This window comes from Nuphar pumila, chromosome 2 (assembly GCF_984573655.1).
Source record: "Nuphar pumila chromosome 2, dmNupPumi1.hap1.1, whole genome shotgun sequence".
Classification (NCBI taxonomy): domain Eukaryota; kingdom Viridiplantae; phylum Streptophyta; class Magnoliopsida; order Nymphaeales; family Nymphaeaceae; genus Nuphar; species Nuphar pumila.
In genome coordinates, this window is record NC_143250.1 from 88,664,364 (window position 1) to 88,685,836 (window position 21,473).

The 21,473-nt window shown below is 43.4% G+C and overlaps 1 protein-coding gene across 1 annotated transcript; it reads left to right on the forward strand.

The window, feature by feature from the left end:
* Positions 1 to 3,203: 3,203 nt before the first annotated feature.
* Positions 3,204 to 5,578, forward strand: LOC149845997 (DELLA protein GAI-like). The gene has a single exon (XM_089996113.1). The coding sequence runs from the start codon at positions 3,673 to 3,675 to the stop codon at positions 5,446 to 5,448; it is 1,776 nt and encodes a 591-aa protein (XP_089852239.1). The 5' UTR covers positions 3,204 to 3,672; the 3' UTR covers positions 5,449 to 5,578.
* Positions 5,579 to 21,473: the final 15,895 nt, after the last annotated feature.

The window sequence follows — 21,473 nt, forward strand, 5'->3', positions numbered from 1 at the left end:
CGTGTGGGAAGCTCCAAGTCGAGAGGTCCATAACAAAATATCCAAAGACAACATCCTCTGATCCGCTCGCACTGCATATCCAACCAATGCTCTACGTTTGAGCCACCACCCAAAGGTACACTAATGCCAATATCGTTGCTTATCGCGTGTGGCGCTATCACCGCGCGTCACTGATCAAGCCAACGCATACCGCACGCTGCTACACTCGATGCGTTTACCACTCAGCAGAGCTCTGTACTGCACATGCCTCATTCTGAAGGCTCAGTCCGAGACATTCTTCTCCACCCAAACCATTGTCGTCCTCGACAATGTCGATGCAAGTAAGAACACACTTAACTGATATGTCAATTTCTCTTTAGATTCATCTTTGGTTTACTCTTTTCTTCCCCTTACTCAGCTTGTTCTGGTTTTCGTCCACCATCATCACAACCTTTAATACGCCAAGTCTCATTCCTTAATGCGCCTTCAATTACTTAGATAGTGGACTTTTGCTGCATCATTTGCTCGTGGAACCCCAGTGAAGTCCCAAACTTCAAGCAGGTCATCCTCGCCCGCACGACAAACTTGTCGTCTTTATGCTCCTGGCCGGGGTGCCTTCTAACCCCAGCAACGGTAATTCCAAACCCTCCGTGGTGCACATAGATAAGCATGACCACCAACGCGTGTTAACTCTCTTAGGCACCAACTTGCGGTTTTCCAATGATCCAAACTAGTCCTCACGTAGGGGATGCTTACTTGCGTAACACCCCAAAGCGGTCCATCCAAGCGTCTTCCTAGGCACTCGTCCACACAAGGAGCAACATCGCCCAATGTTGTAACTCTCTTCCAGAGCCAGCAAACGTTCCCACAGGAACCAAATCGACGAGCCACGAACCACAACTTTTCAGCACACACAATTCATAGAGGAACTATCAACTCAAAGGACCAAAGCAATGAGCATCTTTGGTCATCATGGGCACTTCGCTAACCCACAATCTTGGAAGAGAATCTAAAAGTTTTAATTGAGTCTCTCATGCCCAAAAAGTACAAATTCATTTAGTCGAATCCAACGTGTATTCTCTACATGCACAAGGCAAACGTCATGCTCCACCTATAAGCCTAACACACAACTGGTAGGAATCTTTGACTCATCTGCATTCCTTTAAACAACTAAACAACAACCTTACACTTTTGCTTATCATCGACAAGATGTCCCATAACATCCTGCCAACATCCTGCTTCTATGCTCGGTCAATCACACTCCAACTGTGCAAAATTATGTAACCAAGATAAACCATCGTTGTTCTTTTCAGTGTCGCACACAATGAAAAACAAGGTCTTCGTAAATCTTTTTGCTCTGATGCCAATTTGTCACGGGCATAAAAATTTTCGCAAACCTGCAACGCCCCAGACTGCACAGTCTGAACAACACAACGGTCAAAGGTCACGCCACAACACTCCTATGTGCTGAATCATTTTCATTGGCCCTGCGCACCACCTCGTGCGCAACTGCCTAGCAGAAGCTGATCAAGCACATCTTCAAGTGCGCATTCCATGTAGTCCATGTCACTTAGTGCATAGCCATCCCATATCAGCTATCACTTTTGAAAAAGGCACAAACTTTGTCTTAGCCTTGCGTGCCATGAAGTGTCTTGTGACTCCATGCGCACGACATATCAAAACCCCGCCACTGAAATGACAAGACCTTGCGGTCTCCAGTCCGAAGACCAGTTGATGATTGAATATCATAGCAAAGAGCACCACCCAGACTCATTCGTCAGCAACTAGGCATTTACTCGCCTAGCCTCGAGTCACCATACTCGGTTGGAATCACCTAAGGTGATTGCTGGGGGAATTAGCCCTAACCCACATGCACCCCTGTGCGTCCAACCGCTATGCGTGGAAAACTTTAAGTCGAGAGGTCTATAACAAAATATCAAAAGGCAACATCCTCTGATCCGCTGGCACTGCATATCCAACCAACGCTCTACGTTTGAGCCACCACCCAAAGGTGCACTAACGCCAATATCGTTGCTTATCGCGTGTGGCGTTATCAGTGCGCGTCACCGATCAAGCCAACATATACTGCGCACTGCTACACTCGATACGTTTACCACTTAGCAGAGCTCCGCCTCGTTCGGAAGGCTCAGTTCGGGACACTTTTACTATTGACAGTTAATGCTCCGTTGCAAGATTTGCTAAGGGAGAGTCATTGTTTTTTCTTTATTATAATAAGAAGAGTTACTGTTTATTGAGCGCAGGGGCCAAGCAAAAAAGTTAATCTAGAGTGGCACAAATGCCCAGTAAAAAAAATCTATGATAATAAACTGTCCTAGTGAATGCAAAAAAAATATGAAGAACACATAGTGTCATCTAGTAATAAAAAAATATTTAATAACTATAAAATATTTATACATCAAAATTTAACTTTGTTATATACAGACCATCTAAACTTTGATCATGGAAGGGCATCTCACTGATGTAGAGTTATAGCAGTTCAATCTGATCATAATGCGATGTGCCAAACAGGTACCAGGATCAAGGTTTTATTTTAATTATAGAGTTTATACAGGATTACACAAATTTTTTCACAACTTAACCAACTGTCAATTGTTTTGGGCCTCCAACTTCATGAATAAATCATAACTGGTTGAAGTAATGTAAAGAAATCAAACAATGGACATACGGCTCTTCGAATTAAAGGCAACCAATGGAGGCGCAATTGTGGTGCTGGTCAAATATACAGAGGGCTATTTGGCAAAACTGTAAACCTGAAGGAGAACCACGAGATTAGCTCAAAGGTTAGGGGGGAAAGATGTAAATCTCCCCGTGAAAAAATAATATATTAGTGTCCGCATCTTTCCAAAGGCCTTTTGCAAGTGGAGGGTAGACCCCAACGTGTCCCGCCCCCCACATGACCCTTCAAGAGAGAGAGAGAGAGAGAGAGAGAGAGAGAAAGAAGGGGTGGGCCTTGGGATTCAGTGAGTAAGCAGAGCGCGACGTCGACGTCGACGTCGAATGAGAGAGAAGAGAGACGCCTTTGCCTGTCAGAAAGAGAGAGGCTCGTACGGGCGTCTCTATCTATCTGTGTTTGCATTGCAAGCCCCAAGAGAAGGAGAAGAAAAAGTTTTTACCCGGGGACCGTAAAATGGTAAAAGCCCGAAAGTTGCGGTTGTGTCACGGCACTGCGCCTTCCCCCTCAACCCCAACTCTCTCTCCTCCTCTTTCGTATATCTCTTGTTCCACTCAAAACAAGGTAAGCGAATTCCTCTCTCTCTCACATGATTCCTCATCTTTCGGTCCCTCTGCCGCTCCGTCGCTTCTTCGTGTTAGAAGGACGAACGATCCTGCAAGAAGCGGAATCGGAATCGAGAGTCCTTTCCTTCTGTGATAAAGCCCCCCATTCCCTGTCTACCTCGTCCCTCCTCCTCCAAACCCTTCCCTCCCCTTCTCTCTATCCTTGCTCTCTTTCTTTTCTTTTCTTTTTTCCCCTTCTCTCTTCTTGGTTCTTTGTTTACTAGAATACTTTGTTTATCAGTTTCTTTTCGTTGGAGGGTGTGCCTATTCACGAGTGTTCCTTACAGCACAGCATCAGAGAGATGGAGAGAGATCCCATGGAGGTAGTGGAGTCATCGTATTTGTTGTGAACAGGGCCAGAGAAGAAGGGAGAGTGAAGGATAAGGACAGGAAGAGATGAAGAGGGAACACCACCACCACCATCATCATCATTACCCCCCTCGCCAGCAGAAGCCTCTAGAAGGAGAAGGAAAGTACACGGCGGCGGCCGCTAGCGGCAAGGTTAAAATGCTGGAGGCCGACGCTGGGGTGGATGAACTGCTAGCGGCCTTGGGGTACAACGTCCGCTCGTCGGAGATGGCGGAGGTTGCGCAGAAGCTGGAGCAATTGGAGATGGTGATGGGCAACGCCCAGGAGGACGGCATCACCCACCTCTCCTCCGAGACCGTCCACTATAACCCCTCCGATATAGCGACATGGATCGAGACCATGCTCTCCGAGCTCAACCCACCCTCCCCCAATTCGGGCGGTGCCGACACAAATCTCTCCACCACAACCACTACCAGCCACTCTGATTGGAATTCCGACCACCATGTTGGTCTCCAGCCGGCACAGACCTCCACCGCCGCCGGCGTCAAAGAAACAACCCTTCCATCACAACTGCCCCCACAAGATTTCGATGACGAAATCTCAGGCATAGAAGGGGTTGTATACGGGCATGGTGCTGCTAGACAGAAGAAGCGTCTCAAATCGGGTCCGGCGGCGATGGTAGCTCCAGTGGAGGCGCGGCCGGTGGTGCTGGTGAACTCGCAGGAGACGGGCATCCGGCTTGTCCACACCCTGATGGCCTGCGCTGAGGCGGTGCAGCAGGATAACCTTGAGGTGGCGGGGACCCTGGTTAAGCAGATCGGCATCCTGGCCGCGTCCCAGGCGGGCGCCATGAGGAAGGTCGCCACCTTCTTCACCGAGGCGCTCGCCCGCAGGATCTACCGCCTCTACCCGCAGGACTTCCCCGTCGACCCCTTCTCCGACCTCCTCCAGATGCACTTCTACGAGGCGTGCCCCTACCTCAAGTTCGCCCACTTCACCGCCAACCAGGCCATCCTGGAGGCCTTCGCCGGCCGCTCCCGCGTCCACGTGATCGACTTCAGTATGAAGCAGGGGATGCAATGGCCCGCGCTCTTGCAGGCGCTCGCCCTTCGCCCCGGCGGGCCGCCCGCTTTCCGCCTTACGGGCATCGGCCCGCCTCAGCCGGACGGGTCCGACCCCTTGCAGGAGGTGGGCTGGAAGCTCGCCCAGTTTGCGGAGACCATCAACATCAAGTTCGCGTACCGCGGGGTGGTAGCCGGCAGCCTGACGGACGTGGAGGCCTACATGCTGGACCTCCGCCCCGCCGACGTCGAGGCGGTGGCTGTGAACTCCATCTTGGAGCTCCACCCACTGCTGGCGCGGCCGGGCGCCATGGACAAGGTGTTGTCGCTGGTGCACGATGCGCGGCCTCAGATCGTGACGGTGGTGGAGCAGGAGGCGAACCACAACGGGCCCGTCTTCCTGGACCGGTTCACGGAGGCGCTACACTACTACTCATCGGTGTTCGACTCGCTGGAGGGGTACGCGTCTCTGGCGACGGGGCAGGACCAGCTGATGTCGGAGGTGTACCTGGGTCGCCAGATTTGCAACATCGTGGCGTGCGAGGGCGCCGACCGGGTGGAGCGCCACGAGACGCTGGCGTCCTGGAGGGCGCGGATGGGCGAGGCCGGGTTCGCGCCCGTCCACCTCGGCTCCAACGCCTTCAAGCAGGCGAGCATGCTGCTGGCCCTGTTCGCCGGCGGCGACGGCTACAGGGTCGACGAGAACAACGGCTCCCTCACCCTGGGTTGGCAGACCCGTCCCATCATCGCCACCTCCGCCTGGCACCTCCTCCCTTCCACTTCCTCCTCCTCATCCCAATGATGACGACTACTCTCTCGCGCGCGCGCGCTCAGATAGCCGTAGCTCCTTTGTTTTCCACGTATTTTGCTGTTCTTTTTTTGGCTACTTAGATGTGTAATCAATAAGAAATGAAATATTTTTGTGTTGATATTATAGGGTGCAGTGTTTTTTGTGTTGCTGGGTTTATAGCTTTCAGAGAGAGAGAGAGAGAGAGAGAGAGAGAGAGCATTGGTGTCATATTGCAACTCCTTTTTTGCTTTTTATTTTGCAAAATAGAAACTGTTAAAAGAAATACAGATTCTACATGGGCCAAGTTGGGAGCTTTCCTTTATGCCATTGAATTCATGGTGACATTGGTGATTGGAACTAATATGTTATAGATGTTCCTCCTGGGGATTGATGAATCGTGTCCTTTGATCAACAACTTGTGGGTGCAACTGCTTTTTATTGGTATAGCTGTGGCTGGTAAAATGGGCCAAATAAGGCTGGTAAACCAGCCGAATAAACACAACTTGAGGTGTTCAAACTCGGACTCGTTTCTACTGCAACTTGAGCCGAGCTCATCCTAAATGAGCTGAACACAAGCTGGATCGTTTACAAATATATATATATATATATATATATATATATAACGTAAGGTAGTGTACAATAACAAACCCTTCATTGTTTTTTGATGGGAGTATCACAAGTAGACCCCTTTGAAATAAGACTTGGGAAACACCTAAAGATTAGGTCCACGTTCGTGCATTTGACTAGAGAGTTTTGCTGATTGAGTTCATGTTTGATTTCACCTTCGTTGACTCTTTTGTTAGACATGGATGACCCCACAGTCGTCACTTATGTTCCCGCAGCCGCCCAATCTAGAATGCCATCCAAGACCAATGCACCTCTCAAGTCCGTTGACTTGGGGTCTGTGATCCGTTGGAACTAGACCTCGTTCCAAACGTGGTCTTGGAGACAAAGGACTATGGTGAATCAAGCGTCATGTTGGCTCTTTTTGACATTCTGGTGTTGGTGAATTAAGGGGGGTAAGCCCACAGAGTTGTAGGCAGTCAGAACTGCGCCCGTAAGTAGACTAGGTCTCTGATCCTGACAATTTTTCTGTATAAATATATATAAAAAAAAAACTAGTTGATGGATTGTCAGCTTCATAGGTTGGAAATTTAGGTCTAATAAGGAGTTAGGTTGAAAAACTTGTTTGAAGGGTATCATCCACGGTTGAAGATTCTGTAGATGGTGATCCCTAATCAAAGCGAATGAATGGGGTTCTGATGAAAAATCAATTGCTTCCAATCTCTCTCTCTCTCTCTCTCTCTTAAAACTATAGTACCAAATCATTTCAATCTTTTTATATGGTACCAATTTCACGTACAACCCACGTGCATTCTGTTCATCAAAACCCTTTGAATGACCACCCTTTGTCAGGTGAGGGTTGAAACTTGAAACACCCTCAACTGATTAACCTCAAACTCTTTACATAAAAACGAGGACAGTGTGAAAATAAGTTTAGATCAGCATTATAACGGCTGTCATCTGCTGGTGAAAATAGATTTTTAAATTTCTTTCACGTTTTTATTTGAAAACATAGGAATAACATACAGCCATCAAATCTTTGACAAGGAATAAAAGGATTAAAAATAGGTATAGAAGTATACAAAACTGTTTCTTCCTGTGCTTTTGTCAAAAAAAACTGTGCATATTTTGATAAAAAAAAAGTGATAATTACATTTAAACAAAAATATGATGATATTTTTCAAAATATCCATGTCACTTTAACCTTTTAACGTGGCTGACTTAATTTCATGATATTTGATGGGCATTTTAAGGATGTACATTTGGATAAAACAAAAAAGGCATCATATCTGCTGCTAACTGTGCGGCTGTGCCTTAATGTCAATTAGGTCAGAAAAGTGAGCAGTGATTAAGACATAAAATTTGAAACAGAGTCGGGATAATCTGATGAAACCTTGTAATATGTGCAGCAAAAAATAACTTTTCGATGTGAATTTTAAATATAGAAAATGTTTAGCAAATAGGAATCTTACAAGAGTTAAAGATGAAGCAAGGTAAGGTTGAGAATAAGGACTCTAGCAGGTCAGTAAAGGGTGAGTCAGAAGGTAAGGCTGAGAACAAGGACTCTAGCAGGACAGTTATGACAAGAACGATTTCCTCACATGAAGATCCAGTTAAGAACGAAGACTTATTAAAGTGTCATACCCATCGATCCTAATGTAGCGTCTCATATAGTTTTATCATCAAACTCACTTAAAGATAGAGATAAACATAAGAGGTTAGGTTAGAATCCACGGTCACATGTATCTACTTGTGAACCTCCTTGATTGATACATATATTTAAGGACTCCCACACACACATTATGTGTTGAGGGTGTGGGGATTTCTTTTCAAACAACAACCAAATTATAAAATTTTGAAAGTCTTTGGGTGTACGTGTTATCCTTGTTTAAGATTATATAGGTCTAACAAATTGGACTTCAAAACTGGAAAACATATCCTTCTTGGTTATAGTAATAGTCATCAAGGCTACCAGTGCCTTCATATTCCCTTTGAAAAAATTGTGGTCTCCAAACATGTTATCTTTGATGAAAATCAATTTTCATTCAAAAAGCAAGAGATGTCCCCTGCAAAAAATTCTCCCATAGTGCCCACTCCACCTATCTTACCTGTTATCTCCTATGAAAGTGACTGTCTCTTTAAAGACCAGTCTCATCCTGAGTCTCGTAGCTTATCTCCTAATTCACATGACTTCCCTGTTGACTAAGGAGTCGTATCTACTTAACAAGTCTAATCTCCTCCTGAACCATCCCAGTCACTTCCATTCATACTCATTCTATGGTTACTCGATCCCAGGATGGTACACATATTCCTAAGGTATATCTTACCACCTTATATCCTCTACATGTTGCTTTGTTAACCTAGTACATCCAATATCTTGAGCCTAAATCCTTTTGTCATGCTAACTAGTGCCCTCATTGGCGTGATGCTATGAAACTTGAATATGATGCTCTTTTGCATAATGGTAACCGGGCTCTTGAACCACCAAATCCTATGCTGAATATTATTGGTTGTAAATGAGTATTTAAAATCAAACAAAGAGCATATGATTCTCTTGAGAGATATAAAACTCGACTGATTGCAAAAGGTTATAATCAAGAAGAAGGCGTTGATTATTTTGAAACTTTTAGCCCTGTCGTTAAACCTAACACAATTCAGACTATTCTTACTATGGTTGTGAGCTAACTATGGTTGTGAGCTATCAATGGCCTGTTAAACAACTGGATGATCATAATGTCTTATTGCATGATGATCTAAATGAGATAGTTTATATGGAGCAACCTCCTAGATTTAAGAATTCTCATTATCCAAATCACATTTGTAAACTCTGTAAGGCCCTTTATGGTCTTAAACAAGCTCCTAGGGCTTGTTACCAGCATCTCTTTATTGCTCTTATGGGTATGGATTTTCTTAACTCTCATACAAATACCTTTTGTTTATTATGAAGAAAGATAAACTTATAATATTTTTGCTAGTGTATGTTATTGATATTTTGGTTAGTGGTAATTCTTCCTATTTCATAAATAAGCTTATTGAGACTCTTCGTCAATCTTTTGCTCTTAAAGATATTGGTGACTTGCATTTTTTGGGGGGAATAGAAGTTATTTCGTCTGCCCAGTGACTTATGCTTTCACAACAAAAGTATGTGATTGATCTTCTTAGTCATGCAAATATAGCAGGAGCTAAACCAATTTCTACCTCATTATCTTCATCTCAGCATCTCTCAGCACAAACTGGATCTAGTTTTCATGATCTAACTTTATACAAAAATATTGTTGGTGCACTTCAGTATTTAACTTTGACCAAACTTGACTTATCATATGCAGTTAACAAGGTGTGTCAATTTATAGCTAAACCAACTATAGATCATTGGGCTACAGTCAAGTGAATACTTCACTATATTAAGTATACTATTCATTTTGGTCTTCTTATCCATCCAACACCCAATTTTACTCTCTTCGACTTTTCTAATGTTGATTGGGTTGGCTCTCTAGATGACCAAAAGTCTATAGGTGGATATGTTGTGTACCATTGTTTAAATTTACCATCCTGGAGTTTAAAGAAATAATCTATTGTTGCTTGATTCAATACGGAGACTGAATACTATGCTATTGCAAACACTGCAGCCGAACTCATTTGGGTTCAATTTTTACTTGTTGAATTAGGCATATCCTTGAAATCTATTCCTGTGCTCTGGTGTGATAATGTGAGTGCTACCTATATAGCCGCTTATCCTATCTTTCATCAGCGTAGTAAACATATGGAAATCGATGTTCACTTTGTTTGTGATAGAATTCACAAGAAACATATGGTTGTCTGACATCTTCCCTCTGATGATCAAGTTGTGGATATTCTTACTAAGCCTTTGTCAGTTGCCTGACTCAATTTCCTCATATCCAAACATACCGCTCATTATGGCCCGTTGCGTTTGAGGGGGGATTTTAAGGATGAAGATGAGACTCAAAGTAAGGTTGAGAACAAGGACTCTAGCACCCCAGTTAAGGATGAGGATGATGAGTCTCAAGGTAAGGGTGAGAACAAGGACTCTAGCAGGTTAGTTATGAAGAATATAGAGATGAACAAGGACTCTATTTTTCTCAAAACAAGGAGTCTTATCCTCACATGAAGATCCTGAAAGAAGACTTATTCAAGTCTCATACCCATCCTAATGTAACATCTCCTATAGTTTTATCAAACTCTCTTAAAGATAGAGATAAACATAAAAGGTTATGTTGGAACCCAAGATCACATGTATCTACTTGCAAACCTCCTTGATTGATACATATATTTAAGGACTCCTACACACGTTATGTGTTGAGTGTGTGAGGATTTATCGTAGGTGCCTTCACCGAACCACGTTAAACATTGTTCCTTCTTGTGTGGTTGCATTAGTTCTCTCTCTCTCTCTCTCTCTCTCTCTCTCTCTTATCTCAACTCTTTCAACAAGAATCTCAAAATTACAATTATAAACACTTAAAATTGTGGTTGACTACACAAAGGACAGTGTTGGCAATTTCAAATGAGTGCTAGGATTTTTGCATAGAATTAAAATCATCAGTGCCAAATGAATTCCTTCTAGCATAATTGATCCCTGAGGTTCATGTCCATCACTGCCTACATTTACTAAACTCTAGACTGTCTCAAACTGAAAGACTTTATATATCTTTTTCTGCTACAGACTCTAGTGTTTGCTTGATCATGTAGGATCTAGTAAAAGTTTCCACCTCTGTAAAATGTATACACACTACCACTTACAGATGACGAAATATTTCCTGCAGGGTCATATCCTACAAGAAGGGGTAGACAGGGACATCGACGCTGATGGGGTTGTAATTCAAACGTTTCAATTAAGCCCTTAATAGGTTTATAATTGTCAACAATATGAAGACAAGAAAGCAGCATAACCAGCACATATTCAATCAGTTATTATTCTGTAGAGATGAAGATAATGCATCAACATATTGTAGAAAAGGACTACCTACCGTGGACCCTGACTTTTATTGACACCTTTATATATGCATATTCCCATCCATTTGAAAGGTGCGCAGCAGACGCTAAACGCCATTCCATCTCAGCACACGCTTCAGAGGAAACTATATATAAGCCGCGTTAATGGATATGAGCAAGACTTGTATTAGTTCTAGTTATAGTTCTTATGTGGGCAAGCCTGTGAGCCGCTTTCCCACCTGAAAACGCGGTTTACGCATGTTTTCCCTAGAGGGAAAGGTGGGGAAAAGCTTTCACAGGGAAAACTTTTTTCAACAAAGTTGTCGTTACTAAGCGTGCAATCTACATGAAAACTCTATCTCCTAGGCAAAAAGTTGTCTGCTTTCTATGACGAGAAAGTGTTCGATGGCAATTGTTAAGATGCCTATTTCATGCTATGCCTTCTGCACCATGGTTTGGCATACGTAGGGATGGCAGTGGGGCAGGGCGGGGGACAAGGTCTCCACCCCCACCCCGCCTCAAGATTTTATCCTCCACCCCTGCCTCCATCCCCGGTGGGGAATGGATTTTATCCTCCATCCCCGCCTTCATCCCCGTTTCATGTCCTCCATCCCCGGTTCAAACGGGGATGAGGCGGGGCGGGGCGGGGATATTGCGGGGAAAAGTGGTCGGGGCGGGGATGAGGCGGGGACGGGGCGGGGCGGGGAAAAGTGCACGTCCATCCCCGCCTCCACCCCCAGACGGGGATGGATTTTAACCTTCGTCCCCGCCTCCATCCCCGTTTCATACCCTTCATCCCCGGTCCAAACAGGGCGAGGTGGGGCCCCGCTTTCCCCCCGGTCCACTGCCATCCCTAGGCATACGCTAGTTCAGTTGCATGAGTGCAATCATATCGTGAAGACTATAGACTGTCACATGGACATGGTTAAAAGAGATGGGGAACGCTATTCTTGTGTCTTTTTCCATTTAAAATAGAGGGACACAACACCAATGGAAATTGGAATGCAATTATATGTGTTTTCGGGTTGTTTTCACAAATCTAACTCTGCTGATGTGTTTGACATGGTCGATTTGTTAGAAAATGATATTTGGATCATGTTTTTACAATAAAAAAGATGACTTTTTAAACATTGAATACTTTTGAAATTTGTAGACCGTTGATTTTTATATCTTTAAAAACCTAACTGCGTGTTGGAATGTCTAAAAGTAGATTCTTATAAAATCAGACATGTAGATCACATCTGTATGGTCAGATTTTAGAAAAAATCCTTCCAATGCATGGTAGGTTGGCAGTATGCTAGAATAGTGGTAGGCAACTACTGCCTACTCATATATCTATATAGAGTAATGGGTCTGTGCTAATCCCATTTGGTGCTAAATGTGTTTTCGGCTTCTCCGTTGCTTTTTATGATGTTTTGGCCCTATAAATGTGTTGGGTATGGTCGATTTACTAAGAATCCACACCTGAATCATGTGTTTTAGATGAAAAAAATAATGTTTAGAGCCTAAAAAAAATTATAAAGATTTTAGACCGTTGATTTTTTAAACTTTATAAAAACCCACCCAATGTGTTGGAATCAAACGCTTCAAGCACTTATCCCTATAAAATCAAGTAGAATTTAAAAATAAAAGATAAAAAACCCAAAAAACCTATTTAGCATCTGGTTTAACACCAAATAGGTTTCACACCGACCCATTACTCTCTCTCTCTCTCTCTCGTCCTTCCCCTTTCATCTACCGTCCTTCCTTCCCCCGTCCTTCCCCTTTCATCTACCGTCCCTTCTCCTCATCCTTCCCTCTTCTGGTTGCATCGGATCGATTGTGCCAAGAGAAAATCGATGCCAGCCAAACAAGATCGTTGCCACTGCGACGCTGGGAGGGCCATCACCACCGATCTGACTCTGATCCCTTAATCCTTCAACCCTTCCACTGCTGCAACTACGCCTGCCCTTACCATTGCTCTGTTCATCCAAACACCACCCAACCCTTTCATCTACCGGCCTTCCCCTTTCATCTACCATCCCTTCTCCTCATCCTTCCCTCCACCACGAGATCCATCGGAGATCTGAGAAAACCACACCGGTTTTCGCCGGAATATCCACATCCGGGGGCCGTTTCCGGTGAGGTCGACGCTGCTGCTTCCGAACCTTGCGCATCCACAGATCCTCAGTCGTGTGATCATTTCAGGCGTGACATTGGGGGTTTCCAGTGAAGGTGCGGAACCCTAGGGTTGATTTTCTGTCCCTTCAGCCACGGCATCGCTTCTTCTACCGCTCTTCCACAGCTCCGATAGATATTTGATTGTCTCCCTTTTTACTCCCGTTGTTGCTGTGGACCTGAGGTTTTTCCAGTGATCGGTGAAGGCGACATTCGAGTCAGTGTAGCAGCCCTCTCTTGCCCTTGCCCAGCTTTTCCTCCTTTCCCCTCTGACGGCTGTTGTGGTTTTGCCGGTGATTTGCGTCACTCAGCCACCGGGGATCGGCGTTGTGGTTTGAGATCAAGTATTGTTATTACCATGGGAGTTGCCTCTGTATTCTTCCAATTTTGCTGAGCTGCAACACCGATGCCAGCTTCGCCCTACCACCGCCGGGTTGTCCCTCACCGCATCAGAGCCACCATCGCCCGACCTCTACAGCGTCGTCCCTCACTGCATCAGAGCCATCACCAGCTGCAATCGCCCACCATCCTTCAGGCATCAAGCTCTTTGGCGTTTTGACTGCTGAATAGGTCGATTAGGTCGACCTCCTATTGCATCCGTCGACCATCCCACCGGCAGCCAGGTGCTCTTCCCCTATTCTTTCTTACTCATGAGTTGCTCGTCACATGTTTTTTGGGGTCTTGCTTCTGATCGCTCTTTGGGAGCAAATCGGAGGGCCCTACATATCATTCAAGATGCTCTTAATGACTGGGGTGCAGCATTCACCCTTCGACGGTGGGGTATCGATGTTGACCTACCGTTCAGACTCAAGCATCGATTATTTTTCAATCTCTCGGATGTTTTCGGTTCATGCCTGGATGCGGGCTCTCTTCATATCTCAGATGTCAGAAAATTTATCAGTATCGTCAGGAGAGAGCCTCTAGAAGCATGTTCTGTCATGGCGCTACTTGACCCGCCGTTCTTTTTTCGGGAGCTTCCTCATTGGGTCTCTGATCGAGGCTGGCAGCAGGTTCAACCTTCATGGCAACGCTCCTTTTGTGCCCTTCGCACAAGATCTCAGTTGCGTCGCGCTAGACCTGGAGATTGGTGGTGCACTTCATGTTTTTCTCTAAATTTTCAGAAACGCTTTGATTGCCATAGGTGTGGTTCATCTTTCCTTGCTCGTCGTCATCCTTTTTGAAAGTGAAGGCGAATAAGTGTTCTTCACAACCATTCAACCAAAAAGCCTCTTCACTCCCACAAATCTCCTGTGTTGGGGAGTCACTTTGTCTGTCAGAGCTCTAAGCGACCTTCACGACGTACTTCTTTTTCGCCATGGGTGCAGATTGAAGATCTTCAGGAGCCGAAGATTTCTTTTCGCGCCATCAAGATTGGGACTATCTGGGTCCCGATCCAGTTATCACATGCTCTGCCCAGACAGTTCACCGGAAAATCAGTTCCTCCTACCGCTCTAGCTATATCATCACCTCCGGCGTATGTTGTCAATCGACCGTCGAACGTGCTATCGGGGCGCCCCATGATTTCTGCTGCAACTAGTTTTGATTATTATCCTACCGGTGATAAGTCCATTAGTATTTCCCATGCTAATGCCCACCACGATTTCTCTGTCAGTGTCTCTCTACCTTTCAAAACTAGGGCCCCTTCTCGAGGTGGATTGACAGCTTGGTTAGGCAGTCATGCAAAAGGTGGGAAAAGGTCAATTTTGCTATCGTCCTTCATTATTTTTCCATTGAGGCGTTTTGATTACATGGCGATTCACATTATGGCGTTTAATGCTCATTCCACTGAGGCTCACAGATGCATGATTATTGGTCTATCTGTTCCTTTTCCTTTATCGCCAGCCGTCTATGAGGCCACCACTACTGCCTCTACCGTCACTGATTCTGTGTGTAGTTTTGGGAGGTGTGTGGCTCTCCATTCCGCTCCACCGGTTCCTCGACAGTCCCTCACTCTGTCGCCTTTGGGTGTTGAGGTTGAAGAGACAACCCGGATGCTTGATATCTCTCTCTCCTCACCGCAGTTGATTCATATAACTGTCGATATGGTTTCTACCATTTCGGCAGTCTCTACTATCCTAGGTGGCTCCTTAGATCCTTTAATTGATGTTGGCTCTGGTCTAAGGGGTGATTTCCCAGGTTCTTCGAGGGCTACTAAGCATACGGAGGTTGTTCGACACAGGCATGTCAGCAGTGGTAGTAGAGGCAAGAGGAGCAACCCTCTCAAGGTTACGACTTTCGATGGCAGGTCTCCACGACGGTCGGCGAGGCCACACACTCCTCGGATTTTTCCAGATTGTGTGTCATGAAGTCTCTGTGTTGGAATATCAGGGGCTTGAATTGCCCATCTAAGCGTTCGTTTTTGGCTAATTGGGTTAGACAGGAGAAGCCTGACCTGATTGCTATCTGTGAAACTAAGATGGATGAAGTTTCTCGTTCTGTTGCCTCTGGTATATGGAGGGGTGCTGACTACTTTTTTAAGCCTGCGGTCAGCCATGCTGGTGGTATCCTTATTTTGGGGAAGCAATCTTTAAATATTTCTCAACTGGACATTGGTCTGTTTTCATTGTCTGTTGCCCTAACTTTACAGGACAGTGGCAGGAGGGTTGTGGTCACTGTTGTGTATGGCCCGAATCACACTATCATGAGGCCTGCTTTATGGAACGACCTAAATAGGATCGTCATATCAAATGGGGAGTATCATTTTCTCATGGGAGACTTTAATTGCCTTTTGTCTATCCAGGATTCTAATAATCTCGTTCTTCCCAATCCATCCATGAGAGGTTTTCAAGATTTTGTTAATCAACATCACCTTTACCCAATTCCTTTTATTGGGGAGCATTACTCTTGGTCGAATAGGCGGATTCGCCCATGCTACAGAGTTCTTGATAGGGTTTTTGTCACTCCAAATTTGCTGGATCTCATTCCCGATGTCAAGTGTGTCTTGATGGCTCCCTCTATCTCGGACCATGGTCAGTTAATCACTATTTGGGGGGATGGTTTTAAACAAGCCAGGAGTTTTGTGTTTGAACAATGGTGGCTCCAAGAGCCAGACTTTCACACTATTATTTCAGACTCTTGGAACAAGCCTTCCAATGAGCAGTGGGCAGCTATCCGGTGTCATGAGAAGTTGTCTCGTCTAGCTAAGGATATCAAAGCTTGGCTCCATAATCGAGATGTGGCTAAATTTCATCAAATGGCTACTTGGGAGCAAGAGATTTCAACATTATATCAAACTATGTCTTCCCCGGAGTCTCTATCTGATTCTCACATGCAGAGTTTGCAGGACAGATCTACTGACTTATCAACGCTTTTGAAGAACTGGAGGGTCAAAGAGGAAATTAGATGGAAGCAACGGGCAAGGGTGAAATGGCTTGCGGCCGGAGACGATAATACTAAATTTTTTCACTCTTATGCTTCTCATCGTCATAGGAGGAATGTCGTCCCATCAATCACCATTGGGGGTGTTTCGTACCTTAATCAACACGTTATTTCAGCTGTCACTCAGTATTTTAAAGATTTATATTCTGTTTCACTTACTGCGAAGGGTGTCATTGGCCCTGTTTCTGTCGGTTCGATTCGGCAAGATCAAGCCAGAATTATGCAAATGAGGTTCTCTGAAGATGAGATTTTTAGGGCCATCAAAGGTTTGTCGGGGTGGAAAGCTCCAGGTTCTGATGGGTTTCATGTGGATTTCTTCAAAATTTTTTGGTCTTGTGTGAAGCCTGATATTATTAACATGTTTGATGAGTTCTATCGCAACTCCAGATTGTCTATTCAAACCCACTTGGCAATTATTTCTTTAATTCCGAAAGAGGATGTTGCCGCTGATATTTCTAGGTTTCGCCCAATTTCTGTTATGAGTGCCCTTTATCGGATGATTGCTAAGGTATTGGCTAATAGGTTGAAGGTTGTGGCTCACCAAATTTTTTCGAATTCTCAGTTCGCCTTTATCCACAATAAGAGGATTCACCATTCATTCATCTTGGCCTCTGAAGTCATTCACTCATTACATCTTAGTGGACAACCCTACTTTTCTCTTAAATTGGATTTTCATAAAGCCTTTGATTCTGTGCATTGGCCCTTCTTATTTTAAATGTTATCCAATTTTGGCATTGGTCGTCGTTTTTCTGGATGGGTGAGAGAATTGGTCTCTAATGCTCATGCCATGATTAAGATTAACGGCACTAGAGGTGGCCAGATCAAGTTGGGGCGTGGTTTAAGGCAAGGTTGCCCTCTATCGCCTTTGTTGTTCAATGCCATTGCTGAGGGTCTCGTGGTGTTGCTCAAGCGTGCTGCGGAGAAACGCTTGATAGATCCTCTAGATGTTCCAGATTTTTCGGACCATATTCTTATTTATGCTGATGATATGATTATTTTTGGGCAAACAAACGTGCAGCAGATGCTTAGATTCAAGCTTATTCTCGAGTTCTTTCTTTCTCTTTCTGGGCTTTCCCTAAATGATAGCAAATGCTCTCTTACTATGTTCAATGTTCAGTCTCCTATACTTGCAGTGGGTAAACAGATTTTTAATTGTGCAATCTCTGAGTTGCCGATGACATATTTGGGTCTGCCGTTACAAGTGAAACGCCTCTCTTCCGCTGCTTGGGCTCCAACTATTCAAAAAGTGAAAAGCAAGCTTCTTTCGTGGCAGGCTTCTTATCTCTCCATTGCTGGCCGTCTGACCTTAATCAGACATGTTCTTTCTTCTATCCCTGAATTCTTTATGTCAATTTTCGTGATGCCTGTGGGCGTGGAGAAGCAAATTTGTCGTTTAATGTCGGATTTTCTTTGGTCTAGGTGTCACCTTAAGAGTAAGCGCCATTTGGTTGGTTGGCGAACGGTGGTGTTACCGAGGCGTATGGCTGGCTTAGGTGTTTTTGCTCCAAGACAGAGGAGTATTGCTCTCGTAGCCAAGCAATGTTGGATGGCTCATCAACCAGGCTCTCCATGTGCTCGCCTGCTCCATGCTAAATATGGTGCTCCTGATTTATCTCTTTTTCGCCATGGAACCCGGGGTCTGGCGATCTCGCACTTGCGAAGCATGTGGCTGAGAGCCTTATCGTCCTTCAGAGATCAAACTGGGGATGCTGGAAATTATGATCAGTGGTTGCAATGGGCGATTACTCCAAATGGAGCGTTCCACACCCACAAAGTGTATAGATCGTTGCTCCCCCAAGGGGCAGATTGGTTCCCTGAGCGTGCGTTATGGGGTAAGGGCCCTTCTCCAAGATCTCGGTTCTTGGCTTGGTTAATTTTTCATGATAGGGTTCAGACTCACAGTTATTTAAAGAAGTTGGGCTTTCAGTTTCCAAGTTGGTGTGTGTTGTGTCAAGCTGCTGAAGAAACTACTTTTCATTTATTTTGGTCCTGCCCAATCTTTGTGGCCCTATTTAATAGGACGTGGAGATCTTCGAACGTAATTGTCAAAGAAGAGTCTTTTGCGCTTGATCTTCTCCTGGGCCCTATTGAAATTAGACGATGCAAGCGGTGGAGACTGATCTGGAAGACATGGTTGCTTACTACTTGGTGGTTTGTTTGGATGGCACGCAATGATGCTACTTTCCGTCAAATTCCGGTCATCTTTAATCATCTTGTCCATAAAATCCTGGTTGATGTATATGCAATATTACGTATGCATCTTAGAGACCTCTCCTCTCATCTGAACGACGTTCACTCAGCGGTGGTTTCTTCTAATCCTGCGGATCCTGGTTGAGTAGGCTTTGTTGTTTTGTTGCTAGCTGTCTGTAGTTTCTTTTCTTTAGCTTTGTTTTTTCTATATTTTAGCTTTGTTTCTTCTGTGTCTGGTTCATGGGTTCAACATTTTGTTGATCTTCATGAGTATTAATGTTGATATTCTTTCGGCTCTCTCTCTCTCTCTCTCTCTCTCTATATATATATATATATATATATATATATATATATATATATATATATCTGAGAGAGAGAGATGAATACGGTGCTAAATGATACAGGCTATTGGATTTCTGGTATTTTTTTCAAAATTCCAACTCCATAGATGTGTTCATCATGATTGATTTACTAGAAATTGACACTTGGATCATGAATTTTGGATAGAAAAAATGGTATTAGAACCTCAAAAATTTATGAAAATTATAAACAATTGATTTTTTGAAACCTTATAAAAACATATTCATGTATAATAATCAAATGCTCCAAGAAGTGATTCTCCTCTCTCTCTCTCTCTATCTGCCTATATATATTTCTTATTAGTATTGTTTGACTATGTAATTAACTGTAGACCACAGGGTTCCACGCTTTCAATCATCCTGTGCTGCCAGCAATGAAAAAGAATAAGCAATAGTTCCCCGACATTTTGAGCGGACGAAGTTAGTCAAGAAGACAAAATTATCCTGTATTCCAGATTAATTTTTTAATACCAAATCATCACTTGAATATTATTTAACAACAAGGTTGATCCTTTGACCTTGTAGGACAATTCCATCAAGGCAAAAAATAGCTGGTCCTGCATTCCGAATTAAATACAAATATGAATATAAATATAGAATAAGCATTTCAAATTATATAATAAAAAAATATAATATTCATTTTTTTCCTTTTACAGAGAAGAAAATGTCCTTTATGTATGCACCCTTGTATGGTCACAAGTAACAAGAAGAGTTTAGTGCAATACTCTTTTTTTTATGACGAGTAACCCTTGCTGATGCGAGAAAAACTCCGGGTGAGGCCCCACTATCATCCTGCCTTATGTGGCCACCTCTGCACCAGTGAAATTTGATCAGATGCATTCATTTCAGCATCCTCACAACCACCTCGCTGGTCATGGGACGACCCCCACGGTGGTGTCTTTAGTCATTTTTGTTCATCCTTCTCAGACCTACAATTGTTACACGCATAACAGCTAGCATTGGTATCTTATCATACGATTCAAATGAAAAGACATCTTTCGTGTGTTTTTTCCAGTGGAAAGATATTTATACAAAGCACAGGGAGTGATTACATGAGCACTTGCACCAGCTAGCCCCCTATTTTCAGACTAGAAAACAGAAGCACTGTGCAGTGGGATCCACGCTCCCTGGTAGAAACTTGCATGCCAAAGGGTGATGGGCAAGCAACGTTTCCTTTCAAAGATCTGACGGTCTACTAAGTACATCAAACAGTCTCGTGATCTTTTATTCAACAAGCCTACTTACTTTTATAAGTGTTTTACTGTAACCATCTCTGGAGTACGTCCACTATTTCAAAGTCTTTATATCAAAATGGTTCATACAGTGCTCAAAAATAGAAAAATTATAACTTACCCTTGTATCTTACACTACACGCTTTTTTCTTATCTTCTTCTAGCGGGTTTGGGGTGTGCTTATATATATATATAATCACTAGAATATGAGAACTGAAAATATAAGAACTAACGTGTGAATCACTATGTTTATGGATTTTTTGTTCTTTTCTCTTGAATCTAACCATGCGGATGTGATCTAGATGCTTGGATTTATAAGAACCTGTTCTTGAATAATCTGATTTTGTTGCATAAACGTGATTTTTTTAAGGTTTTAAAATCAATGGCTCATAATCTTTCTAAATATTCAAGCATTCAAAAACCACATTTTTTCATAAAAAATACATGATCAAATGGTTGATTTCTAGCAAATTCATCATGCCAAGCACATGATTTTATACTTTATATATATATATATACTAATGCTTTTTTTGCCTACAGCGTGCCTATTGAGCTTTGGAAAGATTGTTTCTATTTTTTTCTAAAATTTGACCATACAAATGTGATCTACATGCTTGATTTTGTGGGAATCAACTTTTGGATTGTCTCATTCCAATACCAAGTTAGGCTTTTATAGGATTAAAAAATCAGTGGCCTCAAATCTAATTTTTTCTAAAATTTGACCATACAAATATTTATTGCTTAAAAATATATATTTTTTCTCAAAAAAACATGATCCAATGTGATTTCCTAGCAAATTGATCATATAAAACACATCTGTAGGGTCAGATTTTTGAAAAACAACTTGAAAACCCCTATCCAAGCTCAGTAGGAATGTGGTAGGCACAAAAAGCATCAGTCAACTACCCTCTCTCTCTCTCTCTCTATCTATCTATCTATCTCTCTCTCTCTATATATATATATATATATATATATGAAAACTAAACATATTAGGTCCCATTTCTCGTTCTGCCTTATAGTTTTGAAGTGTTTTATGATAGATCTAAACCATTAGATGTGTTTAGCACGCTCGATTTAGTAGGAAAATACTCTTGGATCATGTTTTTTTTCATGAAAAAATATGTTTTTATGAGCTCAAGAAAACTATATACAAGTCAGATTTCAGTGATCTAAAAGTCGATTTCCACTAAACCTATAGATCACATCTATG